Source organism: Anolis sagrei, chromosome 2, assembly GCF_037176765.1.
Source record: "Anolis sagrei isolate rAnoSag1 chromosome 2, rAnoSag1.mat, whole genome shotgun sequence".
Lineage (NCBI taxonomy): Eukaryota > Metazoa > Chordata > Lepidosauria > Squamata > Dactyloidae > Anolis > Anolis sagrei.
This window is the reverse complement of record NC_090022.1, coordinates 130,027,884-130,049,594: the sequence shown is the minus strand read 5'-3', so window position 1 is coordinate 130,049,594 and position 21,711 is coordinate 130,027,884. Positions and strand designations below refer to the sequence as shown.

Here is a 21,711-nt window from a genome sequence, read left to right as displayed (position 1 = left end):
ACTGTAGCTACTGGGATAGTTGAACAAATCAGAACAACAAGACCTCATCCTGATTATTCCTGGAAAATGTGTCTGAGAGGATGGAGAATACCTTGAGAGAGCGCACAAACTCATTCTCCATTAAGGTGTTTCCTTGCTGCAGTTCTTCAGAATCCTCTTTGTTTTTGTTGATCAACAAATGCAGCTTGACCAAGTCATTAGCCATGTTCTTCATGTGGCGTTCAATGTCCTTCAGCTCATTTTTTTCCTGCTGAATTTCATCTGGCAAGAAACAGTCAACAGCTCACAATGTTTTGAAGTCCTGGGCCAGTTGTGCAAGAGGAGAAGCTGGTGGGGGAGTCTGCATACACAGATAGATGCCTGTGTTACCAGCATCCTGGCAATGTCGCTAAGCCCATGCTGCTGCACTGGCAGATGTGCCATATCAGTGGATGAGAAGACACCATATATCCCGTCTTCATTTTTTCTGGCAAAACCATTGTATACAATGGAAATTAAAAGTCTAAAACTTTAAACACCATTCTCTTTAGAGATTGGTGGGATCTGAAGAAAAAATTGTCCTTTAAGCAGTGCTCTGTACATTTTTCTATCTTAACACTCCAAATTATAATTTTAAGTTTACATTTTATCAATTTTGCTGTTTTCTTCTATGTTTTTAAGATATGTATTTTTATGGACCTTTGTTTTAGCTATATATTTTAACTATGGACTCTAGTCATTTTTAGGAAAGATCTGAAAAAATGGATATGGAAGCAGGCATTCAGAAATGATTAATTATAATTTATCATGATGGTGCAGTGGTTGGAACTGGTTTTGCCCTGATGTACATTATAATCCAGCAACAATTTTAAATTCTGTATTTTATTGACATCGTTATTTTTAGGTTGCTATGTTTTTATATTGTTTCTTATGTACTATGTTCTATTTTTTGTTTTGGTCTTGTATTGTGACTTATTTTCTTTAAGTTGCCCTGAGTCCTGTTGGAGAGGGGGCAGGATATAAATAAAGTTTATTATTATTATTATTATTATTATTATTATTACTAATAGTAGCATGATGTTGTACCACACCTGAAACCATGAGGAGAGGTGTATAACAAATAAAACAACATAAGATTTTTCTTCCAAAATGATGCTGAGCATTATTGTTAATATTATTGTTCTCTTGAAATAAAAAAAAAATTAAACCAGGTTTCTGCATCTAGGAATATCTTCTAACATCAGAGAATGAACTATTGTACTGTGTGTTCAGCTAATGATGATAGTAAATACACAACCTGATGCTGCAAGATTTGTAGAAGAACTGATTGCTTAAAAAGATTTGAAAGTTATCACATCATACATAACCATCTGAGAGAAGCATACAATTGCCAACTGCTATTGAGACCCCAAAGGCAATTATCACCCACCAAAACTGCTATTTTTCATTTATAGGTCCTTAGAAAGATCTTTGTTGTAAGACCTCATCACTATGACAGAGATGTATGCCTCCTCCGTCCTCCACACTAGTTCTGTAATTAGTAATCATTGGCTTGCAGTCATAGACATGATTATACCCCTTGGTCTGTCTGACCGTTTTCAAAGAAACCTAAAAATTATTCAAAGCTGGGGTGCCTTAACTTATTACCACGTTCCCAATAAGCATCACACTTACTTTCTATGCGGACTTTCTTTTGCTCCTTGATTGTGATCTCTTTCTTTAACATATCCAAGGAAGACAGCTGCCCATCTCGCTCTTGGGTAAGTTTTACTAACTCTTTCTGCTGAATCAACCACTCTCTCTGTAACTTCTCCACCTCCAACTCACTATCATCTATAAGTTTAGTGAGTTTCTTGATTTCAATTTCCAAGGGCCCCAGTTCTTGTCCCTAGAGTCAATCAGAATGATTCTGTTTCATTTGCAGCATATTGACATTATATAGCTATACGTTCAGCACAGAGGCACCAGAAGAACACAGTTGCATTGCTCACAGTTTCTGGATCTTTTGTTTTGTTTTGAAACAGTGTGTAGTCTAAGGATGATCAAATAATATCTGTGAATCTGAAAATTCTTGAGCTAATATTAATATTTTAATTAGCTCTGATTTTATCCACTTAATTTGTTATCACTGATTTTATTCATTTTTGTGCACGAAACTATTATTAACAAGGGGGGGGGGAAAGAGATGGGGACAGCATTAGAATCAGAAAAGTGGAGTAAATGTTGATTAAAAAATAAGATAGTGAACAGTCTCCACATGTGCAGAAATTTCTTATTTTTCATTATGACTAAAATACTCAATGCAAGCACAAGAATTCCTTCCTGATGGCCAAGAAGCATTGTGAATGCAGCAGAATTTCAACTCTACATCAAGAAAAACTTTCCCATTTGTTTCTCGTGTACACTTATTACACAGTCTGATAAAACAGAATAAGTGTTAGCAACTTGGGAAAAACTAAGCAAAAAAAATTTTTTAGGCAGTGTCCCACTTCTTAACCTTATTTTCTGTCAGGACTGTAAAATATCTGGCAATTAATGTCAAAAAGGAGAATGGAGCAATAGAAGGAGATATAGGCTGGATGTACACTGCCATATAATCCAATTTAGAACTGCATCATATGATCAGTGCAGATGCATATAATGCAATTTAACTGCATTGAACTACATTATATAGGTCTATACCGACTATATAGGTATATACAGTTTCAATCTGCATTATATGGCAGTGCAGATCCAGCCTATATATCATTGCTGGTTCACCCTAACTTAGATATTTAAGACAGTTACAATTTGCTATGCCACACACATATGTACATTAGTGCATATGTATAATAAGTAGTGTGTATAATAAGAACAAAGGTAGTATGATATCAGCCAAGCAATCTACACACTTTGATCAACTGACGTTACTTTTATAGATTTCCCATTACTTACATTTTATAGCTGTTTGCTATAAAATGGAAAACACATGAAACTCAATATATTTAGAGAAGATATGTGGGATAGTATCTAAAACTCGTTCTGTAATATAATAGCAAAAAGACAAGTGTGTTGTACTAATTAAGTAGAATTGGCCAATCTAGTGGGCTGTATATCTTCAGATGGTAACTCATTGTCCTTGACCACTGTTCATGATGGCTAGGGTTTACAAGCATTTGAATTCAAAACAGCGGAACAGTGGCAGATGCCTGACTAGACTCGGGCTGTATCTGCACAGGCATATAATGCAGTTTGAACTGCATTATACTGATCAGTGCTGACTGGGTTATATTATATGGATTATATGAGTTCAATGCAGTTAATCTGCATCCTGAAACTGCATTATATGACAGTGCAGATGGGGCCTAAGTGTGGGAAGACTTGAGTTCAAATATCCTCACAGTCATGAATATCATGGGGTTAACCTTGCAACTTTTAGCCAGACTTTCCGGATACCTTTGAATTTTTTAAACCTACTTTTCATTAGTTCTTCATATTTAGGGCATTATTTTCTTGTAAGACTTCTTCTTTTTTTTCTTTTTTTTTACTCAAAGGTACTGGCAGTGGTATGGACTGGATTAATGGGGCTCCTGCAGTGATTAGTCTTAGCAATGGATCCTCCCCCATTTTGACATCACTATTCAGAAATAAAAACTAAGATATATTTTTTACTTTCACACACTACTGGATAACTTTGCAGGGTTCGTAGCTTTCTAAGGAAAGACTAAACCATTGTGGCACCCACGATGATGTCAGACTGCAGTGTTCATTTGCACAGCAATGGCAGCATATGAACAGTCACACATTTCCTATCCTTAGACTAAGATGAAGCCTTCAAATAATTAAGAGATTTTGACTGGATTTCATAATATAAGAAGTCCACAGGAGCAGTGGATTTTGTTCTGAACTCCCAATAATGATCCAAATCACTTTTAAAATTCATCTGAAAATTCAAAATAAAAAACTAGTTTTGTCAAGTTTCAAAGGTAGGAGGGAGCTGGTAGATTCCAGGAAAGGTTAAAGTCATAATGCAAATATTTTAAAAGGTTTCAATGTAATTTTAATAATGTTAATATAGCATTGTATTTTAATGTTTTTATGTTTCATGACACAAAATATTTAATTGTTTTTGCATTATTATATACATATTTGAATGCATTTGCTCTGTTTTTAGTTGTGTTTGCTGTAAGCTGTCTTGAGTTCTTAAACTAGGAGAAAGGTGGGATAAAAATGAAGTAAGTAATAACATAATAAACACATGAATAAATAAATACATACTCCAAGTTGAGAAATCAGCATTTCCAATTTCTTGTTGTACAGGTTGATCACCCCTTGTTTGCGTCCAATCATGAGGTTACGCTTAGCAATTTCAGCCTCACTATGACTGATTTGTTTGTTGAGGTTGTCCATTTCGCTGTCTATATCCGACAGGGTTTTCTCAAGCATATTCAGCTTGCAGTTAGTGTTTGTGATATTCAGCTCAGTTTGGGCCGTGTCATTCTCAATCTTGGTGAGCTGTATGTCCTAGGGATAATAAGGAGAGGATTTATTAGGAGTGCTTGGATGTATTGAATAAGTCATGCAAAACAAGAACTGTATTATAAAAAAGCATATTTTTTCTGACTGTTTTTTCCTTTGCATCAATTGTTTGTCCTTACCTCCCTAAAAAACTAGATTCCCTTGAACATCATCTGAGTGGCAGTCAAAAGTTAAATATTAAATTGAGATTATTGCCAGTGGAATATTTTTCCTGTGTAATAAATGCTTTTAAGTGTGTGTATAATAAGAAAACTAAGATCCTAATCACAATAGTACATACAATGCAGTATTTGCTATCAATTTCCACATGGTACATATTCCCTTCGTTCTTCAAGAGAGAGCAAAATGAACACTATCCTTACAGTGGTGTGTCTGTTTAATCAAACATCAGGAATGCAAAGGCAAACTTGGCATGGCCCTAAAATGATGGAATTATTTTGTGTCTTTAATAAGTGCCTAATAGTGTTTGTTCATGTTTTCAGATTGATCCTAGGGTTTCCAAAACGCATATTGAACTAAGATACTAAGTAGTCTTTTTAATCTTTTTTAGAACCAATACTCAATGCAAAAATATACACAGTCTTATCAATGTCCGTTCAACCTCATTTCTATCATCCCCACAGCTGTAGGTGTTATACATACCAAAGTCATCAGTTGGTTCTGAAGCTTAACACCTAGTTGTAGATAATATCTTGCTGCTTTGTTAGACATCAGCTGATCCTGCAGCTTGGACATGATCTCATTCTCAAGTTCTTGCTTGGTTTCCGATCCCTTCTCGATCTCTTTTCGAAGAATTGCCAACTCCTTCGTACGGGAAGCTTGATCCTGGAAAGAAGAAAAAGCACAAAAAGTTGTAAACAGGTCTCCTGTTGGAGGAGGGGGAAGCCCTACTAACTAGAAGTCGATGGAAAAACCATGGTGGAACCACTGAGGGAGTCTCACCATATTGGCCCGAATGAGAGCTTGCTCTGTCTCCTGAAGGGCACGGGTGTAAGTCCCAAACTCCACTTTCATGGCATCCTGTTTAGCCATGCATTGGGATATCAGCTTCCTGCTTGTGTTGCCATCATTCTCTGCGCGGTTTAAAAGAGAAGCCAAGAGCTCGTTTCTCTCTTCCTCCTTGGTGATGGACTTCTTGTAGACTTCAATTTCAATCTCCAATGCCTTGAGCTTGTGTCTGGATTCTCTGAAGGAGAAAGAGAAAAATAATTAACCCGGAGTTCCCTTGGGGAAATAGGGCAGAATATAAATAAAGTGTTGTTGTTGTTGTTGTTTAATAGTTAGATAAGGCTATAGGACAGCTGTGTCAAGTCTGAGGGGGTATTCTATTTGAGGGATCTTATTCCCAGTAACAGTTCTGATTTTCTTTTTTCCCAATTCATTTTTATTAGTGAAAGACTGGACATGACATACATATAGACAAACATCAACAATAAAGTGAGAAATATAAATCCATATATATATATATATATATATATATATATATATATATATGTTGAATCCATACATACACATATGTATATATTTCCACATGTATATACACTTATATACATATGAACACACAACAGGACCAACCCTAAGGGGAAAAAACAAAAACAAAAAAAATAGTTCTGATTTTCTGATAATCACTTTGTATTTCATTTTTTTCAAATGGGGAAGATATGTTTGGAATGTCTTCATAAATTATAAATCCCTTTATCTAACTCACCAGCAAGAGCAACCTCCAAAACACTCTCTACCTATATAAACCACTTACAGCAAAGCTGCTTGCATAGCAGCATAGGCTTCATCTCGGTGCTTCATCCCAGTCAAGCTCCCAGCCCAGTTACGCAAGAGCTGCTTTTTTTCCAACTGAATAGCTTGTATCTCTGTAATTGCCTGGAAAAACAGAGTAGTGAAATGTTACACCCAAATGGGGCAATGATATTCCAGGCCCTTTTCGATCATACTACATCCTATCCGTTCTTATGCAGTACAGTAGCAGTGTTGCGTATCCTGATTCTTAACTTTTGTTTTCTGATTATTATTATTTTTTGCTTATTTCACATATGGTGGAATGAAAATATTGCAAAAACAGTCAGCCATACCGAAAAGTGGGAACATGTAACAAAAGCCCGAGGGAATTTAAAAGTGTGGCACTGGCTGTTGCTATATGGAGGAGACTGAATTACATGACGCATGCCAATAGATAGTGAAAACAGGGCAACTCTGTTCTCAAATTCTTTTACTCTGCTACTCCACATTATTTTTCAGTTTAAAATATTGCTTTCAAAGTTTTACTACATACCTCTAGACAAGTAGCTTCCTCCAAGTATCATGGCCTTTGATGCATTGATATGCTTTGTACAAGCACACATTTTACTAAAATGACAAGTACGTATATCAGTTCAATTAAAAATTGAGAACTGTGTATATAATTTGATAGCTAATTTCTAAAATTGCTATGTCCCAGTGATTTGGCATGCACTTTGATATGCATCTATTTGGAATTAATCAGTGGAAGGTATTTCCAGATGACTACATGTAGAGGATTGTTACCTAGATGCCAGCTTCCAAGGAAAAAGCTCTAAACAGATAAAATAAAAGAATACTATACACCATATTCTGTGTATGTATATTTAAAATGCCATCTGAAAATACATTAACAAGATTTTTGGAGGAAACTGTTTCAACTGTTCAGGAGACATTTGTTGATAATTTAATGTATTTTATTACACATTTGTGTTTTTAGCATTATGATTTGAATGCTATTTGCATGTGGTATTGCTTTTTATATAGATTCTTAGTTGCCCTGGCCTCTTTGTAAGAAAGAGAAAAACAGATATGAGCAAATAAGTCAGGATAGTTAAGCTGATAAAACCAGTATGCACAGAGAATTTTAGAAGAATGTTATAGACTTACTTTTTCACACAAAAACCAGGAAATGGCCTGCTCTCTTACCTCTGCCACTTCTTTCCGTGTAATGTTTGTGTCTTCAGATTGTGCCATGTATTGCGCTTCATAGAGAGCTATCTGCTCCTCCAACTCATTGACTTTCTTTGTTAAGCGATCTACATGAAGGTCCTAAGACATTAGGAAAAAACATGAATGATAATTGGACCAGTTTCCCCCCTGCTTTTTTCCACTCTTTCCAGGCAATGTGAGAATAACCACATCAAAAGTGTTAATTTCCCCACACTTCTGTGTCAATAGATGATTATTACCACCTTCAGCATCAAGCATCTAACTGTTTTCTTTTTTTGTAGCTCATTTCCCCATAGACTCACAGAATCACAGATAGACCACAGTGGCCACCCAGTCCGATCCCATTCTGCCATGCAGGAACACACAATCAAAGCACCCCTGGCAGATGGCCATCTGGCCTCTACTTAAAAACCTGCAGAGAAGGAGATTCCACTACACTCCAGGGTAATCTACTTTACTGTTGAATAGATCTAACCTTCAGGAAGCTCTTCCTAATATTTAGGTGAATCTGAATTCATTGCTCCATTGTGTCCTAGTCTCCAGAGCAACAGGAAAAAAATGTTTGCCCCCTCCCCAATGTGAGATCTTTTCAAATATTTAAACATGACTATCGTGCCCCTTCTCAGCCTCCTCTTCTCCAAGCGAAACATACCCAGGTCCCTCAGCTGTTCCTTATGGGACCTCCTGTATGATTCTGATCATCTTTTGCCTGCTGTGGAAGCCAATGGAATGTTGAAAGCTTGCATAATGTGTTTTGTGCATTTTAACTGGTCAATAAAGATGTTGCTGTTTTGTGGATTTTGTATTTTATTTTGATGCATGGCCAATGCATCACTGAATATATTTCTTGGATTTAAAGGTATCAAATTTAGCCATAGCAGAAGAATCCTAAAAAATAGGAAACTAAGAACTAGGCCTTCATTTTATGAGGTTTCTACCTCCAATAAAAGTAAATCTTATTATTTTGGGCTATAATTGGCTGAGTGTTTCCAATAAAGTAATCAAAGGTTTTCCCAGCTGTAGCAGTAAGAGACTTCTTGAAAAATTAAATGTTCTCTGCCTAACAAAGGAGCCTGTTTCATTTGAAATGATAGTCATTCTGAATTCCTAGAGGAGGTATTTTATTGCTGGAGCTGTTCTCAGAGTAAGGAACAAAATGACAGGAGTGGGAAGTGAGAAAGGAGTCAACAGAAGATGAGTTCTGGCAAGTACTGAGTGGCAATCTTTCTTGTCAGTGATTCTTGAGGAAGGAGACCTGGTGAGAAACAGAGAGGATCATTCACAGCACTAAGATCCACTATTGCTAGGTACCTGTTTTTGTTTTTCGATTTCTGCATGCATTCTTTCCATATCAGTCTTATTCACTATTCTTTTCATCACGGCCATATCATCACGGACATCTTTGTCCATGTTCTGCATGTAAAACAGGCGCAGGGACAGCTTTTCTATCTCTGTCTGCATAGCTGAAACTGAGAAAACCAACAGGGAAAATGTATTTCAACAGTTTGTGCCAAAACTACAATGAGGAGGCATCGTGATTCACATATTGGATCATATCAGATACTAAAAATACCCCAATCTATGCCAATATAAACTTGTCTTCACTCAGAAAACTTAGTATATCCTTTAAATTAATCACAGACATACATGTTCCAATGTTGCATTATTTCAATTGGGTAAATATTCACAATGTTAAGCAGGAATGAGGAACATTGTACAATGCACAATCTTTTTTCCATGAACCAATCATGTATTTAAGAGTTCAGCTGGTAGTTATAGGTGGCAAGGCATTCCATGCAGCAAGTGAGTAAGTTGGCAGAAGCAGGGATGGATCTCTCGATTCTGCTTAATTTCCATGAAGGTTCCAGAAGAAGGGAAGCTCTTTTCTCCGTCACTTTCACAGAAATATAGCCAGCTGAAAGAGAAATTATGAATTCCTCCCACAACAACCTGCTTTATACAAAGCAACCTACTTCAGAGGCTAGTAGCATGGATTCTATTGTCTTCACAGTTATAAGGTTAAACATATGCTGATGTAAAATAAAAATTGACATCCTTGTGATACTGAATTGTGAGTTTAATATTTTTTGCATTTATAGAATGTGACTGCAGAAATATGCACACATATCTGGGTAGTTTTCCTGTTAGCTACTCATTCCTTGGTTCCACAAAACACAGTAACCACAAACACACTGCAACAAAATTAAAATATGGTAATATCATGAGTATCAATAAATGTGCATATATATGACCTAGTGATATTTCTATAATTAAGGTCTTAGCTTTTAAAGAGTCTTGACTCGTGTTCACAGTCTGCTTTTTTTTCTCATAATGGTTCATTTAGCCACCCTTTCCAAACAATATGAAAATAATGAGGAAAATCCTAGAGGTTCAGGGACAGATCACCTCTTTTGCGTTCATCCTCAGTGTTTTCACATGCTGCCTTGTATGTCTTCCTGAGATCATGCAACTCTTCCTCCAGTTGCCGGCGTGCCATGGCAATCTGGGAATGGCAGTTGTGGTTCTTCTCCAGTTCCATTTGCAGCCTGGCCAGTTGTTGCTGGACGCCATATAAGATCACTCCAAGATTCTCTCTCTCTCCCTTCCCATGCTTTATGGATGCTGTCTGCAGATACAAAATGGAGGAAATGAGCCAAGACTCACCAATACAAATAGACAAGAACAGAGAGCAAATCCGAAGAAAGACACCCTACCAGTTCACGAAGCTCATCAGTCAGTTTTCCTATCTGTTTACTGAGGTAGGCCTTTAGAGCACTTTGGAATCTTTTCATCAATGGCTAAGGAAAGAAATAAGACCACATTAATACCATTGTATTACTTGAGGAAGCAACATCTGTCCTTCAATAACCCCTGTGGTTAGAATAAAAACAAATAAAAGTGAAAAAATTACAAAATACTAAATAAAGAGGAGGACTTGCCCTCCCAAACTTAAAACTATACCAAGAAGCAGCTATATTGAATGGGTTTAAAGAATGGATTCATCTTGATAATCAAAGCCTCATAGTTCTTGAAGGAGCAGATTTAAAAATTGGCTTGCATGCATACCTAATTGATAGAAAAGTGTCAGAAGACCCAAACTTTAATAAACACCCAATTAGGAAAATAGGAGAACTTGGAAAAAGCACAAAAGAAAATTTTATTACAAAAATACCACAATGGACTTTGATTTAGGAAGCCAAGGGTAACAGAAAGATAGCTAACCTATGCAGATTTACTCAAGAAGACCACGAGGCAATCTCTAACTAAAAACAAGGATGGAAATAAACCAACAAGGCTACAGAGTGAACTGGTTTGAATTTACACAAATAAACAATCAATATTAAAAGGACGTACACATAGGATCTAAGGAAGAAAATACCAATTTCAACAAAATAAGAAATAAAGAGCTATCCAAAATTTATGCCCTGCTGCTAAAATTATACATGGAAGATGAATATATCAAAGAATGTATGCTAAAATGGACCATGTAGGAATGCCTCTGGAAAGTAAAAAAAATATATTGAGAAATTACTCATTGTTGGAAAACCTTTACAATATGTTCTATCAATATTACACGACACCTGCAAAAATGCAGCCACAATTGAAAAAAATCTGTTGAAAATGTAAACAAGCAAAGAGATCATTTTTTCATATGTAGTTTTCCTGCAAAAAGGCAAAAATATTTTGGATTGATATATATAAAACTATAGAAAATGTATTAAAACTAAAAACACCCATGCATTCAGAGGCATTCCTACTAGGCAAAACAGAGAGATCATTTTTGAAGACATATGACAGACTTTACATTCTGATGACAACTGCAGCAAGAATTGTGTATGCACAGATGAGGAAACAAGAAGAAACACCAAAAATGGGAGAATGCATAGTAAAAGTAGCTGAAAGAAGGAAATAAGGTGTTTGGCTGGAATCCTACATACACTTATCTGGGAGTAAGCCTCATTCAACACAACAGTATTTAAAGAATAGACATGCTTAGGGTTTCACTGTCTGGATCATTTCACATGGAGATTTAGAATGATTTAACCAGTGGGAATAAGAGGGGGGAAAGGAAAACAGAAAGGGGAGGAAGCAGAAATATAGGCAAGACTGGGCCACGATGGAACACAAGTGAGAAAGAGAAGCAGGTCTTGGGGAGAAAAGCAATCTAGTATGACAATTGGGAGACTAGTAAATCAAGCAGTACGAAGTGTGGAGATATTAGGGAGAGAACTAATTGTAAGTTCACAATTAGAATAGGCCTAATGAATCAATGGGACATATAAGTGTTAATTTAATTAATCTCATTGATTCAGCGGTCTATTCTAATTGGTACTACTAACAATTGATTTACTCCTGTGATTTTGGTATAGAATGAGCATTCCCTAAAATATTTATATCTCAGGAATTCCTGTAATTTCAGAGAGTCAAATTAAAACATGAGCTGCTCAAAATAAAAAAAACCCGAGACATTCGTCATGCTGGCAGGGCTATACAAAGTCATCTTAGAAGCGGAGAATTCATCCAGGAAAATGGAGCTATGTTGTAATAACTGACAACTTGAACTTATCAATATGGGATAAATCTACTCATACCAGTTGTTTGCTCTTTTCAGCCATGATCTTATTCTCTTTCCATTGCTTATACCATGAAATCTTGTAAGTCAAACTCTCCCTGAAATCTAACACACCCAATTTGAATAATGTGCTGTTAAAGAAAACACCAATATTACCCACCCGCCACCACTTACTATAAAAAAATGAGTGCCATATAAACTCGAGTATAAGCCGACACGAATATAAGCCAAGGCACCTAATTTTACCAAAAACTGGGAAAACGGATTGACTTGAGTTTAAGGCAAGAGTGGGAAATGCAGCAGCTATTGGTAAAATTCAAAATAAAAAACTTTCTTCAATGCAAATGTGCTTAAGTAGCCTTCTAAGAATAAGAAAGAGAGTAAAATAATACATGTAATAATAAAAATAGAGTAAAATGATAAATGTAATAATAAAAAATAAAGTAAAATAAATGTAATAAAATAAAAATAGAGTAAAATAATGTAAATGTAATAATAATAATAATAATAATAGAGTAAAATAATAAATGTAATAAAAATAATACTAATAACAGACTAAAATAATAAATAACCTTAACTCGAGAATAAGCTGAGGGGGTCTTTTTCAGCCTAAAAAAGGGGCTGAAAAACTAGGCTTATACTTGAGTATGTACAGTATATCTGCATTAGCTGGTAATTGATAGCTCTATTTGCTTTTCATTTTGTGTATATGTGTTTGCATCACAGTTTCCCTAAATGTTGCGTTTTCCTTACATGTTCTGGGTCCAGCACAACCAGCTGGGTTTCATCCTCTGCTCCTTCGCCACCAAGCTCTCTGTCAGCAAAATGCAACCTATCTTCATCACCATGGTCTTCCATGGGACTAAAAGAACCAAACTGTGGAGATGAAGGCTGAAAAGCAGATCCAGCATAGGAAGGAACAGCAACTGATACTGTAGCACCTGTTTTTGGAGTAGAGTTGGATGGCATCAGAGAAAACTCAAGGCAACAATGAGTGTTTTCAGTTCGTGGAAGAAACTTATCAAAGGGATTTTTATTTCTTATAACACCATAAAATCATGGAATGCATGGAATTCAAAGAATAAAGAATAAAAGGGGAAGGGAAGTATTGACAGTTTTTCTTCTTTTAATAGATGTGGAAAATGAAAACTTCCAGGAAGAGAATGAAAAGCCCTTAGATTAGGTATTTTGGATTTGTTTGTAGTTGATGTTTAATGGTTGTAACAATAGTGTATTTTATATTAGGAACATATATTTCTACTTTCTTGTCTCTGTATTTTGTCCAATAGTTTGCATTCTTGCTTTATATGTGTTTGTGGATTTGTGTTAGTTTTTTTCTGAACACATTTTTTAAAAGATACCCTGTTCTTCAAATGATAAATCTAGAATAAAGATGAAGGATCACATTCTGCTGCATTTTCCTTGATGGGAAGAGGCCATCTTTATCACTCCAAGTTGTTTTAAGCTGAACTATTATTGTAGCCCACTACAGTGTAGCAAGAGCAGCATTTGCAGGTTTTCCTCTTTTGCCAGAAATGTTTAATTTCCATTTGTCTTAAATTACATTTTATCCGTATGTGAACAGTTGGTGAATCATTATATTTAATTACAATGGTGATTTATGCAGTGGTTTATATACCCAATCTTGTGTTTATTTATATGAACATGTTAATGTGTTCTGTAATAGTTTTCAAATGTGCTGATGCATTTTTGTATTTACTTGATATTTACCATGAACTGAATTGTTCAAAGCATAGAAAAGAAGAATACAGTATATATTTTATAGAATAAAACAGACCATATATGATGGGAAGAAGAATTCCTCTATTTCATTTCTTTATTACCATTTTATTCTTTTCAATTTGGATTTTAGTTCTCCTCTTTTACCATATTTTTTGACTACTGCCATGTGCCTTCAAGTTGACTCTGGCCGATGCCAAAACCTACCATAGAGTTTTCTTGGCAAGATGTCTACAGAAGAGATTTATTACTGTTTTCCTCTAAGGCTGTGAGAATGTAACATCTCCCAAGGTAAATGCATGGGTTTCCAGAGCTGAGTGGAGATTGAATGTTTGTCTTCTGAACCCTAGTGCTACACGCAAAGCACTAAAGCACACAGGCTCCTGTTTTGATTATGATGTATTTCCTTTAGATTGACTGCTGTTCCTGAAACTTCATGTGGTCGCCTTTGACCCAAGTGGACTTGAAAAGTGTTTTACAAGTACAATTAAGGAAATTGCCACATTCATTACCCAGATTCCTTTATAAAATATACTTTTATATTTTGTTTTCCTCTATACGTGGCATTATTAGTAAAAACAGAATGACATTTAATCCGTATTTCCATTACTTAAATTATCTGAATAGCCCAAAACTTGTTCAAATAATGGTCACATTGATGAGGCAGCACATTATAGTTGAAAATACAGGAATTGATTTTGCACTGGCATCAAACAGAGTTTAGGTGAGAGATTATTATACTAGTGGGAAGGAAAGTCGCCTTCTACAACACAACACCCCATACCTGATGCCGCACGTTGCTCAGGAATTTCAAACCTCATGCTGCTGGCTGTTGAAGATGCGGAGGAAAATGTCTCACTGTGCAGTCTTGAAGGCACACTGCCAATGTCTGCTAATACTTCGGAAACCTGTTCATGAAACAAAGGTCAGAAGGGCACTGCCAAAAGCTGTTGTGCAGTTCTACAAGAATGTGTTGTACACCAAATACACTGGAAAGTGGTTCACATACTATAAGTGGTGTAAACAGCCTTTGAAACACTTCTGTACAGCATTTTAATGGCATACTTACTTCTGGTTCCAAGGACTGCACACTAATGATTCGAAACATGTTACAAACGCATAACGACTTAGTAAAAGGTAAACTGCAGGAGAACAATCCCTTTTCTTGTCCAGTACTCTCTTCTTACAATAGGAGCTCACAGCAGGTCATGAATGCAGAAACATTCACCATTTATGCCTTAGCAAGAGATATAAAAAGGCATCCTTGCTACAGTACTGGATTTCATCTACACCTATCATGACTAGTAATCATTAATAGCTTCATTTATCATGAATTTGCCTCATCCATTCATTAAAGTCATCCAGATAGGAAGCTATCACTGAATCCTGTGTAAACAAATAAGTGATCTGCAAAGATGTATTCCTCTCCATCCATAAACAGGTGCTCCTCAACTTGAGTAAATGACACAGACACTGATACTATAAGAGAGAGAAAAAATGTTGTCCATTTTCTGTTTAGTACAGATACATTCACAAATTTCTATCCCTTCTTAGTCAGCTTTTTCCCCAAACAAAACTGTTCCACCCCCCCCCCCCCCCAGAGGTTTCAATGCATAATCTCCCCTCCTTGGACCTCCTGCTGTATCAGACCATGCAACAATCTTGCAGCTAAAAACCAGAATATTGCACAAAATCAGCATTGGCAATTATTAATATAAATCCCAGCAACAACCAAAATAAGAGCATGTGCTTGTAGCACACACAGATGAAACCTTGTGATTTGTAGTTTTATTACAACCGGGTAATAATAACCAGAGAGCTTTTGTATTAAAACTACCATAGGGTTTAGACTTGTAGGCATATATAGAGAATGGGTAAAATGTGTTTGTGGTTATATTTAACAGAAAGGGTATTTCTATAAAAATAATAAACTTCAGCTGAAAAACTGCACAAAAATTTACAGATAGTCATTTTATGTCAAAATGACTATCATGTGTTGTCCCTGTCTCCAGCTGGTTCAACAATATCCACTTCTCACATAAGTCCCTTGATGCCACTTAGGATTGTCCAGCATTGCCTCCCTTTCAGTTGTTCCATGATCAACTGTACTAGAGCACAATCTCTTCGGGTTATCTAGACATTTTACCTTTTTATATCTCTTGCTAAGGTTATTAAATGTAGATGCATTTATTCCTTCTGTATGCGGTTAATTGGAGTCATTCATCACTACACCACTTTCTCCTCTAAATGTGCATGTGTGGTTGTGTGGGTGTGTGTGTGTGTGCAAACACCTTTAGGTCAGCTGCCAACATATGACGACTCAAGTGAATTGATTTTCCAGTTTGTTCTGCTAAAATATAGCTGACAGCACCTGGTATTTGTGGGTGGTCTCCCATCCTAGCACTAAACAAGTCTGGCCACAAATAGCTTCCAAGATTAGATGAGATCTTCATGGAATTTCAGCTGCTGTATTTTCCTAAGTTTTTTATCTGTCCCAAGATCACCCTTGGAACAGATAAAACCAACAGCATGTCAACAATACTCAACTATGTTTGGGGCTTCATACTAGTGTCCAATCCATTCTATAGACTATAAACCACTTACCTGAGAAGGAAAAACTTCCATGATGTTGATCTGAACAGAATATTTTGTTATGCCATATGGTTGATTTCTCTTATCTATTACTTGATGATTATTTTAAAAATGTGGTACTGTATCTCAATCAAATACTATTCCCCTTTTATATTTTTGTTCTTATTTTAATTAGAGAGTCAATTTTTCACATTGTGTCAGACAATGACTATGCTCAAGCTACGTTCTCCATTCCTTCCTCTGAAGCAACCACTAGAGGGAGACAGGAGCTATAGCACCTGTCTTGAATGCAAGGCCCATGGGCTGAAAGTCATTTTATGTGGCCTACAAGGTCTGGGCACATTTCAGAGCCTGTAGTATTTTTAATGATTATTTATTTATTTATTTATTATTTAAACTTATATGCCGCCACTCCCCTGGGGATCGGAGCGGCTTACAAGAATAGCTAAAATCTAACAAAGTTTAAAAGCAATTTAAAACAATTTAAAAACAACAGTATCAAACATTAAAAGCCTGTCGAAACAGGTATGTCTTACATGCCCTGAGGAAAGCTGGTAAGTCCCGCAGGGCACGAACTTCAGGTGGCAGAGCATTCCAGACTGATGGCGCCACTGCTGTGAAGGCTCTGCGTCTGGTTGCTGTTAGACACAAGGTCTTGACACTGGGGACTTCCAATAGATCTTGGTCCTCAGAACGGAGGGATCTCTGGGGTTGGTAGGGGGTGAGACGATCCCTCAGATACATTGGCCCCAGACCATGCAAGGCCTTAAAGGTGAGTACCATCACTTTGAAAGTGATCCGGTGCTCAATTGGTAACCAATGCAGCTGTAGTAAGATTGGTGTTATGTGGCATCTCATCGGAATTCCCGCAAGAAGCCGAGCAGCTGCGTTTTGTACCAACTTGAGCTTCTGAATCACCGACAAAGGGAGGCCAATGTAGAGGGCGTTACAGTAGTCCAGTCTTGAGATGACTGTGGCCTGGATCACCGTAGCTAGGTCGTCCCTGGACAGGTAGGGGGCCAGCCGTCTAGCCTGCCGCAGGTGAAAGAAGGCGGTCCTGCTCACGGAGGAGACCTGGGCCTCCATTGTCAGCAGAGGGTCCAAAAGGACTCCCAGGCTCTTTACCAATGATGACGGGCGTAGCGCCTCGCCATCCAGGGTAGGCAGCTGGATGTCCCCACTGCCCGGTCCACCCAGCCATAGGATCTCCGTCTTTGCTGGATTCACCCTCAACCTGCTGGCACGCAGCCATCCAGTAACGGCCTCGAGGCACTGATGGAAACAATCGGGTACAGAGTCCGGTCGGCCTTCCATCTTCAGCACCAGCTGAGTGTCATCGGCATACTGATAACACTCAAGCCCAAAACCTCGAACCAGCTGAGCAAGTGGTCGCATATAGATGTTAAACAACAGAGGGGAGAGAATGGCCCCCTGAGGAACCCCACAAGATAGAGGGGACCTCTCAGAGACCAGGCCTCCCCTCTCCACTCGCTGTCCACGGTTGTGAAGAAAGGAGGACAGCCAGTTTAAAGCTGTCCCCCTGATTCCAGCAACAGCAAGGCGGTGGGTCAAGAGATTGTGGTCGACCATGTCAAATGCTGCTGTGAGATCCAATAGCACAAGCAGCGCTGACCCGCCCTGGTCAAGCTGGCATCGAAGGTGATCCGTGATGGAGACCAGCACAGTCTCTGTCCCGTGACCCGCATGGAAGCCGGACTGGAAGGGATCTAGTCCGGCTGTGCTGTCTAGGAATTGCTGCAACTGCTCCGCTGCTGCCCTCTCAATCACCTTGCCCAGGAACGAGAGATTTGAAACTGGGCGGTAACTGGAGGGAACCAAGGGATCTAAATCTGGTTTCTTCAGCAAAGGAGAGACCACCGCCTCTTTTAAACCCTCTGGAAAGACTCCTTGCTCAAGGGAGCTGTTTATGATCTTCAACAGAGGGTCACGTAATCCCTCCAAGCAGGATTTCACCAACCAAGAGGGACACGGATCGAGGGAGCAAGTGGTCAGTCTAGCTGCAGCTATGAGCCTATCGACAGCCCCTGCATCCAGCGGGATGAACCAGTCGAGGATGGGCCCAGTAAGTGGCCACGGGGTCTCAAGTTCTCTCACTGTATCAATTGTGGTGGGGAGGTCCCGGCGAAGTAGCGAGATCTTGTCTGCAAAATAGCTCTGAAAAACCTCGGCTGGAGGGGGCTGTTCACCACTTTTTGGGACGGTAGGAACCATTGTTAGAGATCGAATTATTTTGAACAATTTTGCTGGGCGTGAGCTAGCAGACGCTATCAAAGAAGTATAATATACTCGCTTTGCCTCAGTGATAGCATGCTCACAGGATTCCCTGAATGCCTCATATGCTGATCTCAATGCTCCGTTACGGAGTTCTCGCCACACGCCCTCCAGCTGTCTCTTTTCTCGCTTTATCAGTCGAAGTTCCTCGGTGAACCAAGGAGACCGATTTCGGCGGGGTCTGAGAGGGCGTCTAGGGGCGATCTCGTTGAGTGCATTGGATAGCCTGATGTTCCATGTGTCCACCTGCACATCGATCGAGTCGCTGGCAGTCTCCAGATCCCTCAGAGCATTCTGGAACCTACTGGGTTCCATAAGTCTCCTTGGGCGAGCCCAAATTGGCTCGGCGCCCTTGCAGCGTGGGTAGGCATGCTCCAACCGGACTCTCAGGGCGCAGTGATCCGACCATGGAACCTCTATTGTGGAGGCTTGGGTCACTTGAATTCCTGCGCTGAAAATCAAATCTAACGTGTGCCCCGCCCGATGCGTGGGCCCAGTAGTACAGAGGGAGAGTCCTAGTGTCTCCATGGTAGACACTAGGTCCACAGCCGCTAATGAACAAGAGTCTGCATCAGTGTGGATATTGAAATCCCCCAAGACGATAAGTCTGGGGAACCTCAGGGACCACTCCAACACAGTCTCAAGCAGCTGGGATAGGCTGTCCGCTTGCATGATTATGCTTGCATTTCATTTTGTATTTGTCGATTTGTGGATGAGGATTAAGTGTCTCAGGTTATTTAACAATACGTTGAGGAGTAGGTACATTCATACATTCTTACAATTACAAATGACCCTTTGAAGGCAACCACAAGGCTGATGTGGCCCTTGGTGAAAAAGAGGTGGACACTCCTGAGCTACAGCATTACATTACATTTACCTGTAAATTCACACCCATGAACCCCATTCAGTGTCACTAACCTGCCCAATGGGGGATGTTCTGTATTCATAAACATTTCGCATTGGCACGCTGAGGGTCTTTCCCACCAATCTCTCTTCCCCAAACATTGCAGGAACAACTGGTGGCCCTTCCTCCATGGGCATTGTAAGAATAGCTGGTACTCCTTCCCCTGTAGGCATTGAAGGAACAACTGGTGGCCTTTCTTCCGTAGGTACTGAAAGAACAACTGATGGTCCTTCCTCTGTGGGCATTGCAAAAACAACTGGTGCTCCTTCTCCTGTAGGCATTGAAGGAGCAACTGGTGGCTCTTCTTCTGGAGGCATTGAAGGGGTAACTGGTGGCCCTTCCTCCGTGGGCATTGCAGGAACAACTTCTGCCCCTTCCTCTGTGGCTGCAGCAGCAGCAACAACTACTGCTTCTTCCCCCATAGCCATTGCAGGAGCAACCTCTACCTCTTCCTCTGTGGCTGCTGCAACAGGAACTGTTGCTTCTTCTTCTGTGGTCATAGCAAATGCAACTCCTGCCCTTTCATCCATGGCTGCTTCAAGAGAAACTGCTGCCTCTTCCTCTGTGGCTGTTGCAGAAGCAACTGCTGTTGCTTCCTCTGTGGCCATTGCAGGAATGGCTTCTGTCCCTTCCTCCACAGCTGCCACAGGAGCATTTCCTGCATCTTCCTCCTTGGTAATACTTTCTTCTGGCTGCAATTAACATAACAAACCAGAACCACCTTTCATTATACTGGTCCACTTTTCATTATATTAGAACAAATGGTTTTGTTTTACTCAAGTCAGATGTTTATTTTTAAAATAATTGAACATACTTAATGTTAATGGCACTTCTCCTTTTGAATTAAGTCTGAGAAGAGCCATGAATCAAGTTACTTTCATATAGCTTTATACTATCTTGTAGAATGACCTTTGGGGAAGAATATGTATCGCTTCCCTTCATCTTAAGGTACCCTGCAAAAAACAAGGGATGTGTAATGAAAAACAACAGAATAACTGGGAGGAAACCATAAAAATATTGCTGGTGCTACAGCAGAATCAGTATATCATGTATTGAACTGCACAGAGAAGTATTTCATTAATCGTATTCTTCTATTAGCACCATTTGTAAATTTACAGGATCATTTCTCAGCTGAGGAATCATATATACTTAACTCAGCAGGTGGTGCTATGTCTGCTTCATTATCTTTACTCGAACTGATGTCTTTTAGCTGCTCAGTTTATTCAATATTATAAAAGAATTACTAATGCACATGTAATAACATTCCTGAGTGAAGATAGAATCGGCAGAATGTACTTCCCATTTGTACTTCGCATCTGCCACATCTTTAATATTTACAACACATTAAAATACCCCCCATTGAGACTCTCTATCTCTCCTCACCCTATTAATATGTAAATGTATGTTCATATAAAAATATCCAATTACACCAGTAAGCTCCTCAGTTCAATTTCAATATCATTTTAATTCACTAGAACATCATGTTTACATTACCGCTTCATCTTCTGCAACCAACTCTTTCTCCTCATCTGCAATTTTGCCATGCTCTGATACAGCACTGCATTTGAAATTGAAAGGAAGAAATCAAAGAATATGTTCAGATTTGGTGTGATTTATGCCAATTTGCAAGGCAAAGCGTTTGCAAGACAAGGAATTGGAATGAGATATTTATATCCATACTTTAAAACAAAACCAAGTGGATATATATCAGCATTACAGATGTATACAAAAGCTTAAGAATGCTTAAAAGACAAAACATGACATAAATGACAATCTTTGTTGTTACATGCCATTAAATCAGTCTTGTCAGTGGCAACTCTGTAATGAGAGAGCTCCAACAGACCCTGATATTAACTGCCCTGCTCAAATCTCACAAACCTAGCCTGTGGCTTCACTGATTGAGATGGTACCCTATAATATGGTCCCCCTCTTTTCCCACTGCCATCAGGTTTACCATGGATTATTGTCTTTTCTACTGAGTCATGTCACCTTAGGTAAAGGTTTCCCCTGACATTAAGTCTAGTCTAGTCATGTCCAACTCTCTAGGGTGGTGCTCATCTCCATTTCTAAGTCAAAGAGCCGGTGTTGTCTGTAGATACCTCCAAGGTCATGCACCATAACTGCATGGAGCACCATCACCTTATGCTAT

The 21,711-nt window shown here is 38.7% G+C and overlaps 1 protein-coding gene across 1 annotated transcript in view; it reads right to left on the bottom strand.

Annotated features, from left to right (window-relative positions):
- Positions 1–21,711, bottom strand: part of CCDC40 (coiled-coil domain 40 molecular ruler complex subunit) — a 31,641-nt gene that overhangs the window by 6,270 nt on the left and 3,660 nt on the right. Inside the window, exons 2-15 of the mRNA XM_067463849.1 lie at positions 21,057–21,120; positions 19,577–20,254; positions 14,559–14,682; positions 12,788–12,975; positions 10,176–10,259; positions 9,868–10,087; positions 8,773–8,930; positions 7,438–7,560; positions 6,254–6,375; positions 5,440–5,683; positions 5,140–5,322; positions 4,237–4,482; positions 1,654–1,867; positions 92–261 (exon numbers count right to left, since the gene is read on the bottom strand). Coding sequence (XP_067319950.1) covers positions 92–261; positions 1,654–1,867; positions 4,237–4,482; positions 5,140–5,322; positions 5,440–5,683; positions 6,254–6,375; positions 7,438–7,560; positions 8,773–8,930; positions 9,868–10,087; positions 10,176–10,259; positions 12,788–12,975; positions 14,559–14,682; positions 19,577–20,254; positions 21,057–21,120 — 2,818 coding nt within the window. The remainder of the gene's footprint in view (positions 1–91; positions 262–1,653; positions 1,868–4,236; positions 4,483–5,139; positions 5,323–5,439; positions 5,684–6,253; positions 6,376–7,437; positions 7,561–8,772; positions 8,931–9,867; positions 10,088–10,175; positions 10,260–12,787; positions 12,976–14,558; positions 14,683–19,576; positions 20,255–21,056; positions 21,121–21,711) is intronic.